This window comes from Felis catus, chromosome B1, assembly GCF_018350175.1.
Source record: "Felis catus isolate Fca126 chromosome B1, F.catus_Fca126_mat1.0, whole genome shotgun sequence".
NCBI lineage: Eukaryota > Metazoa > Chordata > Mammalia > Carnivora > Felidae > Felis > Felis catus.
This window is the reverse complement of record NC_058371.1, coordinates 172,508,659-172,521,756: the sequence shown is the minus strand read 5'-3', so window position 1 is coordinate 172,521,756 and position 13,098 is coordinate 172,508,659. Positions and strand designations below refer to the sequence as shown.

The 13,098-nt window shown below is 39.5% G+C and overlaps 1 protein-coding gene across 8 annotated transcripts in view; it reads left to right on the top strand.

Moving 5' to 3' along the window:
• Positions 1-13,098, top strand: part of KLHL5 (kelch like family member 5) — a 98,124-nt gene that overhangs the window by 71,975 nt on the left and 13,051 nt on the right. For all 8 annotated transcript variants that reach the window (XM_019829631.3, XM_023253194.2, XM_023253193.2 and 5 more), the window contains 2 exons: positions 1,556-1,780; positions 7,188-7,350. In XM_019829631.3, the coding sequence (XP_019685190.1) occupies positions 1,556-1,780; positions 7,188-7,350 (388 nt within the window). The remainder of the gene's footprint in view (positions 1-1,555; positions 1,781-7,187; positions 7,351-13,098) is intronic.

The window sequence follows — 13,098 nt, the reverse complement described above, 5'->3', positions numbered from 1 at the left end:
AACAAAATAAAACCTCTCTCAACTGATCTAGTAATTCCTCTCTCTCTCCTCCCTTTTATAGCCAAACTTTGTGCTCTGTTTTCTCATTTGTCTAAGTCTCTGTGTCTATTTCTCTGGAAAGTCAGCTATGTCTCCTGTTCTTGAGAGTAATGGCTTTATAAAGAAGAGACCTTATAGTACCCTGCAGTGTAGTATCTCCTGTTCCCCAGAGCCTGGTACTTCCAGGAGTGTGTCCAGTGTGTGCTGCGTGTGCTTTTGTTGCTGTGTCCGGGCCACTTTATCCTTCATACCAATTGTCTGCAGAGACTCTCTTTGCTTGTTATGGGCAGTGTTTGGTCCCTGGCCTGAATGTAGTGCATTTTAACTAGAAGTGCTCTGGTTTGCTTGTGAAAAGAGACCTGTCACCACCACCACTGGAATTGAGGCCTCACAAAACTCCTCAGTCAGCAGATGCAGAGTTGGCAGGAGTTTGGGCTGGTCTTCTGGAGAAAGGGGTCCCCTGTGCTGGGACGAAGGCAAGTGTGACTGGGAAGGGCAGTTCCACTGGAGTTTGGGGGCTGCTGGGCTGGATGTAAGCAAGGTAGGTGGTGAGTGTTGGCACTGTGCTGGTTCCTGCAGGTGGCCCTGTGCTTATGATGAGGGATGGGGAGAGAGAAATGGCACCTGCCAGTTTCTTTGTTACTAGAGAGGTCTCTCCATGAATGCTGCCTCCCCGGGACACACTCCGATATAAGCAACTAACCTCTCCACTGTGTCTCCAGGTGTTCTTCAGATCGCTGTTTCTGTGCTGTATGTCAGCTTGCAGATATGCTTTTCTCTAAGAGCAGCCCCAGTGTTCTTCAAGGTCTCCAAGAGCCAAGCATGCTGACTTTTAAAACCCCAGGTTCTAAGCCCCACTGGTTGCAAGAACTCATGAAATTCTTGCCCTCTCATTTTCCAAGCCCAGTTGCTAAGGGGATTCATTTTCCCCATGCAGTTCCCCATGTGTGCTGGTTTGTCTCTCAACCTTCTCTAATACCATGACTCCCTCCTCACTGCATTGACCATGATCCATTTCTCTCCCAAGTCATATCTCCATGCTTCCTACCATCTTTGATGTGGCCTTTTTCCTACCCTTAGATGTGGAGTTTGTTCTGCCAGTCTTTGTACCGATTTCTCGTGTATTGAGTATCTGATAGTTATCTAGTTGTATTCATGAGATGAGGCAAGTCTAGGGTTGTCCTATTCTGCCACCATCTTCCTTCAAAACTACCTGCTACAATTTTTTTTATTTTGGGTTCCATGACACTAAACTTCCCTGCTTTTCCTGCCACTTCTAGCTGTTACAAGTAATCCTTTCTCACTTGACCTTTTAATGTAGAGCCTTGTGTATGCCCTGGAGAATAGTAGGAGATGAGGTCAGAGACATAAGCAGGGGCCTGACCATGCAGGAGCTCAATGAAATATAATAAAAGTATTATTGTCAATGCTAATAAATTATACTTTTATGTGTATAAAATCATGAAGTACTCAAATGTGAAATTCTTTTATATAACATCTATATATTACTGTGAAGGAGCAACAAGCATTGAAAAGTATGATCTTCGTACAAATATGTGGACTCCTGTAGCAAATATGAATGGGAGGAGGCTGCAGTTTGGTGTTGCAGTGTTAGATGACAAACTGTATGTGGTTGGAGGAAGAGATGGACTGAAGACTTTGAACACTGTAGAATGCTACAACCCCAAAACAAAAACCTGGAGTGTGATGCCTCCTATGTCCACCCACAGGCATGGCCTTGGTGAGTATAACCATGCACGTTCATTCATGATATCATCATTAAGCTTCCACAGCATTTTTACATTCTGTACCAGGCAGAAGAAAACCAATGTGGGAGCTGCTGAGTCAGCAGCAATCAGTCACCAAGCATTCCTTCACATGCTCTTTAACTGAGAAGTAGAATATACTTGAATGTAACAGCAACTAGCACAAGTAAAAACATGGATATTTAAGGATTCTAGTGTAACATGTTCTAAAATGTGTGTTCTGTTAATCAGTGTTAATCTAACCTGATTGAAATGTTTATTTAAAAATATTTAGCATTATTGTTTTTCATCTATATCCCCTGTTTTTTAAGCAGAAATGAGTAAAAACCCAGAGAAATCTTGAGCTGGCACAGAGAATATAATGATAGAGACTTTTCATTCTTTCATTCAATAAAACACTAAACTGACATTGATTAGCATGTACTATGTGCCATCATGCTCTTTGTTCTGTAGGTGTACAAAGATGAAGAAGACACTATCTTTACTCTGAAGGAACTGATGGCTCACTCTGAGCTGATAGAAGATAACTTAGGGCCTTATATCAGATGATCTATCTTTTCTGATAGGAGAAAGAATTGATGAAATAAAAAGAATTGTTAGATGAGTGAAGCAGATGGACACACAATTAGATGGGGCTTGAAATGAATCTGTATCACCCAGCTTTTGCTGCATAACTCGAAAGGTCAAAGGTTTAAAACAACAACCATATATTTAGCTGTTGGAACTGTGGGTCAGCTGAGGCATTTTTCTGGTCTGGCATGCCTGCCTTAGATGATTTCTACTAGATTTTTTCATGGATCTCTGGTGGGCTCACAGGTCAGCTAGATGATCTAGGATAGCCTCATTTACATGTGTAATGGTAGGTAGATTGTTGAGGTAGAGACAACTGGGCCACATGCCTGTAATCATTCACCAGGCTAGCCAGGCTTCTTCACATGGTGCCAGTCACAGGGTTTCAAAAGCAGCAAGAGAAGGCAAGCCACAGTGCACAAAGAATTTTCAAGCTTCTGCTAGCATTGTACTTGCTAATGTTGCACTGGCCAAAACAAGTCACATGGGCAAGCCCAGATCCAAAGAGTAGAGATCAAGACTACTCTTCTTATTTATATATGTATGTATGTATTTATATTAATATTTATTTGAGTCTAGTTGACACACCATGTCACATTGGCTTCAGGTATACAGCTTAATGATTTGACAAGTTTATACATTCTGCTGTGTTCACCATAAGTATAGCTACTATCTGTCCTGTTATACATCCCTATTTCAGTACCATTGACTATATTCCTTGTGCTCTGCCTTTTATTCCCATGACTTACTCATTCAATAACTGGAGGCCTATATTTCCCTCTCCACCCATTTTGCCCAGCCCTCCATCTCCCTCCCCTCTGGCAACTATCAGTTCATTCTCTGTATTTATAGTTCTTTTTTAAAAAATTTTTAATGTTTATTTATTTTTGAGAGAGAGAGAGACAGTGTGAGCAGGGGAGGGACAGAGAGAGGGAAACACAGAATTCAAAGTGGCCTCCAGGCTCTGAGCCATCAGCACAGAACCCAACGCGGGTTTGAACTCATGAACCATGAGATGTCGGACACTTAACTGAGTGAGCCACCCAGGCACCCCTGTATTTATAATTCTGATGCTGCTTTTTTTTTGTTTATTCATTTCTTAGGTTTGCCTTTCTGAGTCTCACTTATTTCACTTAGCATAATACCCTCTAGGTCCATGCATGTCTCATATGGGATGACCTCATCATTTTTATGGCTGTGTGTGTGTGTGTGTGTGTGTGTGTGTGTGTGTACCATTCATCTATTCATTTATTGATGGACACTGTTCTTTATGGGAGGCGCTACAGCGTCACATTGAAAATAGGCATGCATTCAGCGGTAAGACAAATTCGTGGCTATATTGTCAATGTATCACAGTTTGGAAAAGGTTTAAATTAATTGCAATAAAGAATTTGATAGGTCATCATAAAAGATGAATTAAAAGATGGATGAGCAGCAATGAAGGCATCATTCAGTCTACATAGCATAGCTTTGTACTACATTCAATTTATTAATGCTGAGCACCAGAGCAGAGGCTGCCAAAAAAAGCCAGTATCAGTAATATAAATTATCGAGGCATGAAGATTGGTGTGATAGTTGGACAACAAAAAAATCAAAGAAATAAGTGCTTCTACTTTTTGTGATTAGGTTTCAGTTAAAGTTGATCTTAAGTTTCAAGTTTGATAAAACAGTAAAACCAGAGGATTAAGGGCAAGGTATTGAGAGGGGAGCTAAAAATTAACTATATGAAATTTAATTAAGGAAACCATAAAATATTAATCTTTAGTCCATAAAATCAACTTATTACATAGGCACAGAATGGGAATGTATCTTAAAAGCAGCATGAATGAGACTTATAACCTTGAGTTGACCATAAAATCCAGGGTCAATAGTGTGTGATTCAAATGCATACTTTTCCCCACCATGGAGAAAAGAAATTTAATTTTAACTTAAGGTAGATTCTTAGGGTACACAGAATGAGAATGCCCATGATCCAGCTGTGTTTTGTGCAGATCAGATTGTGCATAGAATACTATCGTTCATTCTAGGTACCATATAAGGTTTTATTGAAGCAAGTTCAGAGAAGAATAATCCTATAGTTCAAATGTCTTAAGTTTTTTTTTTAGATCTTTCATTCAAAACAGCCTTGTTCTTACTAATTTATCCTATAATAAATCAATTTGACCTTATAAAAGAAATTCTTACATAGGAAACGCTCCTTTTATCTCTTTTATATGTGAGAATTACCTAAAGACTTCATTTGGAAGAAGTGGTTCTGCTGCTAGAATTTATTTTCAAAGATAATGTTAAAGGAGTTGAATTAGACCCATTATCGTTTCTTCCAGCCCTTTAGTTAACTTTGCACACATACATATACACATATAATTGGATATATTTTATATATATTTGGAGCTGTGTGTGTGTGTGTGTGTGTGTGTGTGTGTGTGTGTGTGTAGTTTGTACATACTGCTCCCTTTACCTCACCATCTCTTCTCTCAGTTGTCTCTCTGTCTGGTTTCCTAACTTCATTTGTGTTTTTGTTCAGATGTAATTTTATCTAAGAGGTCTTCCCTGACCCTCTCTACCCTTTTACTCAGTTCCGTTTTTCTTATTAGCGCTTACCAATACCTGAGATATATTTTGCCTGTTTCCTCATTAAAATATTAGGTCCATGATGGCAGGGCCCTTATCTGTTCTTTTATTAAGTGCTTGGCACTTAATAAACACTAAATAGATATTTGTTGAATAAGGGAACAAATGAATCTGGCTTGGTTCCCTGATGATGAATCACACCAATGATTGTGGTATCACCTCTAACTACAGTAAAATGTCATGAATTTGAATTAATAGGGGGAAAGGAATAAAAATGATTTTTCAAACATATCTTAAATCTGAATTATTGAAAAATCTTTTATTTTTTAAAATTTTTAAAAATTTTTTTTTTACCATTTATTTATTTTTGAGACAGAGAGAGACAGAGCATGAATGGGGGAGGGGCAGAGAGAGAAGGAGACACAGAATCGGAAGCAGGCTCCAGGCTCTGAGCCATCAGCCCAGAGCCTGACGCGGGGCTCGAACTCACAGACCGCGAGATCGTGACCTGGCTGAAGTCGGACGCTTAACCGACTGCGCCACCCAGGCGCCCCTAAAATTTTTTATAAGGAGGATTTATTGGGTGCCTGGGTAGCTCAGTTGGTTAAGTGTTGGACTTCTGCTCAGGTCATGATCTTATGGTCTGTGAGTTCAAGCCCCATGTCAGGCTCTGTGCCAACAGCTCAGAGCCTGGAGCCTGTTTTGGATTCTGTGTCTCCCTCTCTCTCTGCCCCACTCACACTCTGTCTCTGTCTCTCAAAAATGAATAAATGTTTTTAAAAAAATGTTTAAATGAGGATTTATTTTTTAAGGTTATTTGTTTATTTATTTATTGTGAGAGAGAGCACAAGCAGGTGAGGGGCAGAGAGAAGGAGAGACAGAATCCCAAGTAGTCTCCATGCCATCAGCACAGAGCCAGATGTAAGGCTTGAACTCACAAACAGTGAGATCATGACCCAAGCTGAGATCAAGAATTAGATGCTTAACTGATTGAGCCACCCAGGTGTCCCTATTTTTTTAAATTTTTAAAAAATGTTTATTTATTTTTGAGAGAAAGAGAGAACAGAGGAGGGGCAGAGAGAGAGATAGAGGATCTAAAGCGAGCTCTGTGTTGAAGTCTGATGCTGGCCTTGAACCCATGAGTTGCAAACTCATGTCCTGAGCCAAAGTCAGTTGCTTAACCAACTTAGCCACCCAGACACCCCAAAAAATCTTTTAAATATGGCAATGTATGCATCTTATATAGTTTTAAATAAGTTTCCACTGTTGGACCTCAAGATACTGCCTCTAAAACTTATAAGACCAGGAGCACCTGGGTGGCTCAGTTGGTTGAGTGTCCAACTCTCGATTTTGGCTGAGGTCACACAGTTCGTGGGTTTGAGCCCAGAGTTGGGCTCCACACTGACACCACAGAGCCTGCTTGGGATTCTCAGTCTGTCCCTCTGTCTCTACCTCTGCCCCGCTCATGCTTGTTCGCTCTCTCACTCTATTTCTCTCTCTCTCGCTCTCAAAAATAAATAAACATTAAAAAAAAAAATCTTACAAGACCAGGGCTATATTGCTATTTTTCCCCCTCACCTACCCCCCTACCACCAAGAAGAGCTGTGTAGCAACCAGATACCTTTATTATAAATGTTTCCTTAGTTAAATTTGTATCTTTAAGGTTCGTTGTACCACCCAAAGGAGTCTACCAGTTCAATAAAATCCCTTTCAAAATTCCAATGACATTTTTCAAAGAAATAGAACAAATAATTCTAAAATTTGGATGGAACCACACAAAAATACAGAATAGCCAAAACAAACTTGAGGGAGGACAAAGCAGAGGCATCACGCCCCCTGATTTCAAATTATACTACAAAGTTTATAGCAATGAAGACATAATGGTATTTGGCTTAAAAATAGACACATATCTCAGTGGACCAGAAATAAACCCATGCATGTGTGCTCAACTAATTTACAACAAAGGAGCCAAGAATATACAATGGGGAAAGGACAGTCTTCAATAAATGGTGCTGGGAAAACTGTATAGTCACATACAAAAGAATGCAAGTGGGCCATTATCCTACAGCAAACATGAAAATAACCTCAAAATGGACTAAAGACTTGAGCATAAGACCTGGAGCCATAAAACTCATAGAAGAAATCATAGGCAGTAAACTGTATATTTATATTTCAGTTAAAATGTGATCTTTAAGGTAGTGGTAAATCTTAAGTCATTGCTTCTTTCCTGTCCCCGTGTAGGTGTGGCTGTATTGGAAGGTCCCATGTATGCAGTAGGAGGACATGATGGCTGGAGCTATCTGAATACAGTGGAAAGATGGGACCCTCAGGCTCGCCAGTGGAATTTTGTTGCCACTATGTCCACCCCCAGAAGCACAGTAGGTGTGGCTGTACTAAGTGGAAAGTAAGGAAATATTTAAAATTCCATTTAAAACACAATAAACCAAATTTATTGAGCTACATCATTTTTATGTATAAAAATACATTTTATGTGTAAAAAAACACATTTTTATGAATAAAAATATTTGTAAATAAATCACAAAAGAGAAATACTTTCTTTGAGTGATGCAAACTGTTAAATCTTTTTTTATTACGTTTCTTTATTTTTGAGAGGCAGAGAGAGACAGAACATGAGTGGGAGAGGATCAGAGAGAAAGGGAGACACAGAATCCAAAGTGGGCTCCAGGCTCTGAGCTGTCAGCCCAGAGCCTGACGGGGGGCTCGAACCCACGAACCATGAGATCATGACCTGAGCTGAAGTCAGACACTCAACCAACTGAGCCACCCAGGCACCCCCCCCCCTTTTTTTTTAATGTTTATTTATTTTGAGAGAGCAAAAGGAGAGAGCAGGAGCAGGGGAGGGCAGAGAGAGAGGGAGACACAGAATCTGAAGCAGACTCCAGGCTCTGAGCTGTCAGCACAGAGCCCAATGCGGGGCTCAAACTCATGAACCTCGAGATCATGACCTTAGCCAAAATTGGATGCTTAACCGACTGAGCCACCCAGATGCCCCTAGTGATGCAAACTTTTAAAATAGTCTCGGGGCTCCTGGGTGGCTCAGTCGGTTAAGCGTCCGACTTCAGCTCAGGTCATGATTTCACAGTTTGTGGGTTTGAGCCCCGTGTCAGGCTCTGTGCTGACAGCTCAGAGCCTGGAGCCTGCTTTGGTTTCTGTGTCTCCCTCTCTTTCTGCTCCTCTCCCATTTGTGCCTTCTCTCCCTCTCTCTCTCTCTCTCTCTCTCTCTCTCTCTCTCAAAAATAAATAAAAATAATTTTTTAAATAGTCTCTTTTTATGATAGTTCTAAATATAAATAACTTAGCAGTGTTAGGCTTTCATTTTAATGTACAGATATTGTAAATTTCAAATTATTTTACATGAAGAAACTTTATATAAATATTCAATATAGTAAAAATCTGGTAGTTTGTATAGCTTTAAAAGTATATAGTGTTTTAAATTAGTTTTATTTTTGAGACAGCACAAGTGGGAAGGGGCAGAGAAAGAGAGGAGACAGAGGGTCTGAAGCAGGCTCTGCAATGAAAGCAGTGAGCCTGATGTGGGCCTTGAACTCGTGAACTGTGAGACGCTCAACTGACTGAGCCACCCAAGTGCCCCAAAAGTAGATAGTGTTTTAAGCATAGTATGGGCCCTCTCAGTGTTTTTCTAAATAATTCCTTCCATCTCTTCTACTGACTTATCTTTATTTTTACTTCTTTCTTATCATGGTAAAACTGCTGAAAATTGAAATGGATTTAGAAAGGTGCAGTCTTGGCTCTAGTCTGCTCTCACCAGAGTAAACAGATTTGGACAGCCATCACCAATAGCTCTTGGTAACTCAGAGACTAAATACATATCAAAGACCTTTCTTCCATAAAATGAAGCTCTGCATGGTTATTAAATAAAAGTTGTTTGTTGCATACCTTTACTCATTTAAAATGCTTTATCATCCCTTCCATGAAGGGGAAGGAATCAAAGTTAAAATATAGAAACCAAGAATTATTTGTAGAATTGTGTTACTGATCGATTGGCAAAACAAAAATGAGAAAATATTAGTAAAATGTTTATAATTTATGACCTAAGTGTCGTAGACTGTTAAGTCTAAAGTTCTTTCTTGTCTAGCAAGAAAGCGGGACACAGGATTGAAATGCAACAGATGGCTAATGTCCAGGAAAAGACCAGAGCCCTGAATAAGGGTCCTTGCCCCATATTTATTAAGATCAGAAGGCTTACAAACGTGATGGGCATCCACAAAGAGACAATGCATCGGTGAACATTAACTCATGAGCATGAGGGAAAGGGGGTTTAGAAGATATACGGTGTTTGTGGTTTGGGTCAATAGAAGAATCCTGGCACAGGGCAGATGGGCAGATGGTTGTTAATGGCAGACAGGAGGTGCCAGTTATCTGTTGATCTTAGCTCGCCTAGGGGATGAGGCAGATAAGTCAAACAACCTCAGGGTTAATGAGGCACCTTTTCATTTGCTAATCAGCTCTGCTCTGGGCAGCTTCACCTGCAGTTCAGAGGTCCATAGCTCTATTTACGTGTTTACCTAACTTGGTCCTTCCCTCCTGTAAAAGCAGCTTTCTGCCATAGTACTAAATTGAGGGGCGGTGGGGTGGGGGGTTCACCTGAATGCCTAATCTTGCTTACCTCATATACCCATGTATTGGGGGCCTTTGCCTCCCTCTCTATTCTGGGACCTTTGCCCCTTCCTCTCTATTCTGGGGGCCTAGGCCCCTCCCTACTTTATTCTGGGAGTCTTACCTTGTTTACCCAAGCTTGGGTGAGAGCACCCTATGGCTTTGTAATTCTTTATGCCTCATTAACCCATTGGTGCAAGCCCAGGGAATTCCTAAACTTATTCCCCACACCTAAGGTCTTATTTCCTCAGGACATGTTAGTTATATCCTACTTTTTAAAATGTATGTGATCTCCACACCCCTCTCTTCATTTGTTTTAACTAAAGAAAGAACTTCAGAATTTATCCTTCCTAATTCTTTGGTAGCAGAGTTAGCCACCAAAGAATCTAGTGAATGAGAAAAAAGAGAAAACTAACAGTATCTTTTCAGTTTTGACCCTTCAGTTAAAACTTTTGGGAGGGATGCTTGGGTGTCTCAGTCAGTTAAGTGTCTGACTTCGGCTCAGGTCATGATCTCACGGCTGATGGGTTCAATGTGCTGACAGCTCAGAGCCTGGAGCCTGCTTCAGATTCTTTATCTCCCTCTCTCTCTGCCCCTTCCCCACTCACACTCTGTCTCTCCATCTTTTAAAAAATAAAGAAACATTAAAGAAAAATTTTTTTAACTTCTGGGATTATTTCATTGAACTAATTCTTGTTCACTGACATTTTTCTTAGCCCTTATTTCTGGCTAGAAATATTTCTTTCTGACAGTACAAAAGAAAAACGACTTTACCTAAAATCTTATTCCTAGACCTACAGCAGCTTTGACTCCTAGACAGAGATATCTTTCTTGCCCCTGTCCACCCCTCTCCACCTCTCTCTCCTCTACCCATGCATATTACACCCCAGCAAAACTAACTTATTTGTGAAAAATGTATTTTGTTTCACACTCACATTGTCTTTTGACCCATCCCATCTGTCTTAGAGTGTTGTTTCCCTGGTTTCATACCTGGCAAATTCAGCATCCTTGAAACGTACTCAACTGTCATCTCTGGAAAACTGTCCCCACTTTCCACTTCCATCTCCTCAGTGCCCCTCACCATATTAATTGTCCATTCTAGCCTCTGCATTTTTACTGTGCATAATATGTGTATGATTGTATCATAGCAGGTACCAATCTATTGTTGTTGTTATTTACTCATCAGTCTCCTATAGTATATCATAGTCTTGAGTGACCTGGTCTAACTTTTTGTTCCTGACACCTAGCATGGTACCTGGAACATAACCTGAAGTGTGTGACCTTATTGAAGAATGTTCTGGTACCACTTAGATGACATGGTACTTTAATCACAGCTAATCTATCAACTAACATTTTTCTAAGCATGCTTTAAAACAAAGTAGCAATATTTTATTTTTTTTTTAATACATGAAATTTATTGTCAAATTGGTTTCCATACAATACCCAGTGCTCATCCCAAAAGATGCCCTCTTCAATGCCCATCACCTACCCTTCCCTCCCTCCCACCCCTCCATCAACCGTCAGTTCTCAGTTTTTAAGAGTCTCTTATGCTTTGGCTCTCTCCCACTCTAACCTCATTTTTTTTCCTTCCCCTCCCCCATGGGTTTTTGTTAAGTTTCTCAGGATCCACATAAGAGTGAAAACATATGATATCTGTCTTTCTCTGTATGGCTTATTTCACTTAGCATCACACTCTCCAGTTCCATCCACGTTGCTAAAGTAGCAATATTTTAAAAGATTTTGTTGGTTTCCATTTTTTAAGTTTCTTTGTTTATTTTGAGAGAGAAGGTGGGGGGAGGCAGAGAGAGAGGGAGAGAGATAATCCCAAGCAGGCTCTGCACTGACAGCAGGGGCTCAAACCCACAAACTGTGAGTTCATGACTTGATCTGAAATCAAGGCGGAGGCTTAACTGACTGAGCCTCCCAGGTGCCCCTGTTCTCCATTTTTAGGTACATATCCAGAATCTGGAAAAAAATAGAAATCGTGTTGTTTTTTTAAAAAGATTGAAAAAAATTTTGCATCTTTTCTCACTACTCCTTGTGGTTTAGAACAAATCATTTCCCTGTGCCTCGGTTTTTTTATCTACATAATGAAAAGCCTAAATTAATTACTATTTTTGTTATTTTGAACTTAATTTTACAATGCTTCCTGATGCAAAATATAATTGTTTCTTAAATGTATATATATGTGCATTATATGCACATGATGTGTATATATATATATATATATATATATAATTGTTTCTTTTTTTTTAATTTTTTTTTCAACGTTTATTTATTTTTGGGACAGAGAGAGACAGAGCATGAACGGGGGAGGGGCAGAGAGAGAGGGAGACACAGAATCGGAAACAGGCTCCAGGCTCTGAGCCATCAGCCCAGAGCCTGATGCGGGGCTCGAACTCACAGACCGCGAGATCGTGACCTGGCTGAAGTCAGACGCTTAACCGACTGCGCCACCCAGGCGCCCCTATAATTGTTTCCTAAGAAAAGAACTGTTTGAATGTTTTTTTATGAGTTGTATCTTGTCAGTATATCTTGAAACTGTCAAAAGTTAAAATTTCACTTTCTACCATGTTTGAGAGAAAAAAAAAGCTTTATTTAGAATTCCAATTGCTCAGGCTACTTTTAAGCCACTGACTGGCAAATATATTTTGGTAGTAGAATCTCTCTTTCAAATGAAACCTTATAAAAATCTCAATACTTAAGGTAAATTGAAGTTTAAGCCTATAACATATACTTATTATAAAAATCAATGTAGAAGAACAACTCTGTTTTTAAAAACACCCAGATTATTTCTATGTTTGGTTTTTGTTGTTGTTCAGTATAAAGAAAATCCTCATTCACAGATCAGTAGCTGAAAATGATAACAGTTATTTTAACTAATAGAGCAATTTAATTGGAATCTCAGGAAACTTTTCAGTTAAACTGTATTGTAGATTAAAAGTAGTAGAATTTTTTTTCTGTTAAATCTCAGTATCCACCAGCCCGTTGCATTCTTGATCCTAATTTTAAAAGTCAGAAAAGACTAAGTCTTATTTTGAAGCATATAGTACAATACAATTGGGCACAATTTCATAATTTGACATAATGTTTATACTGTAATAGATACTGTCATGGGAAAGAAAGATGAGTTGTGAATCTTTCATGGCCTTTAATTGAGCCAAGTGACATTTTTGAAAATTATTAAAACTTAAATTTCAACTGCACTGTTTTTGGGACCTCCTCAAGTCCTCCACAGAATTCTGTTCTTAGAAAACAATTTGAAAGCCATTGCTTGAGATCATGTTTCTTCAGAAAATGTTATTGATACATTTTAGCCCTTAACATTAACTGAGTGTAAACATTGTTTGGACACTTAAGATCTAAAAATGCCATTTTCCTCAGTTAGTTAAGTGTCCAACTCTTGATTTCAGCTTAGGTCAGTATCTTGGTGGCTTGTGACATGGAGCTCCACATCAGTTTCTGCACAGACAGCCCAGAGCCTGCTTGGGATTCTCTCTTTCCCTGTCTCTCT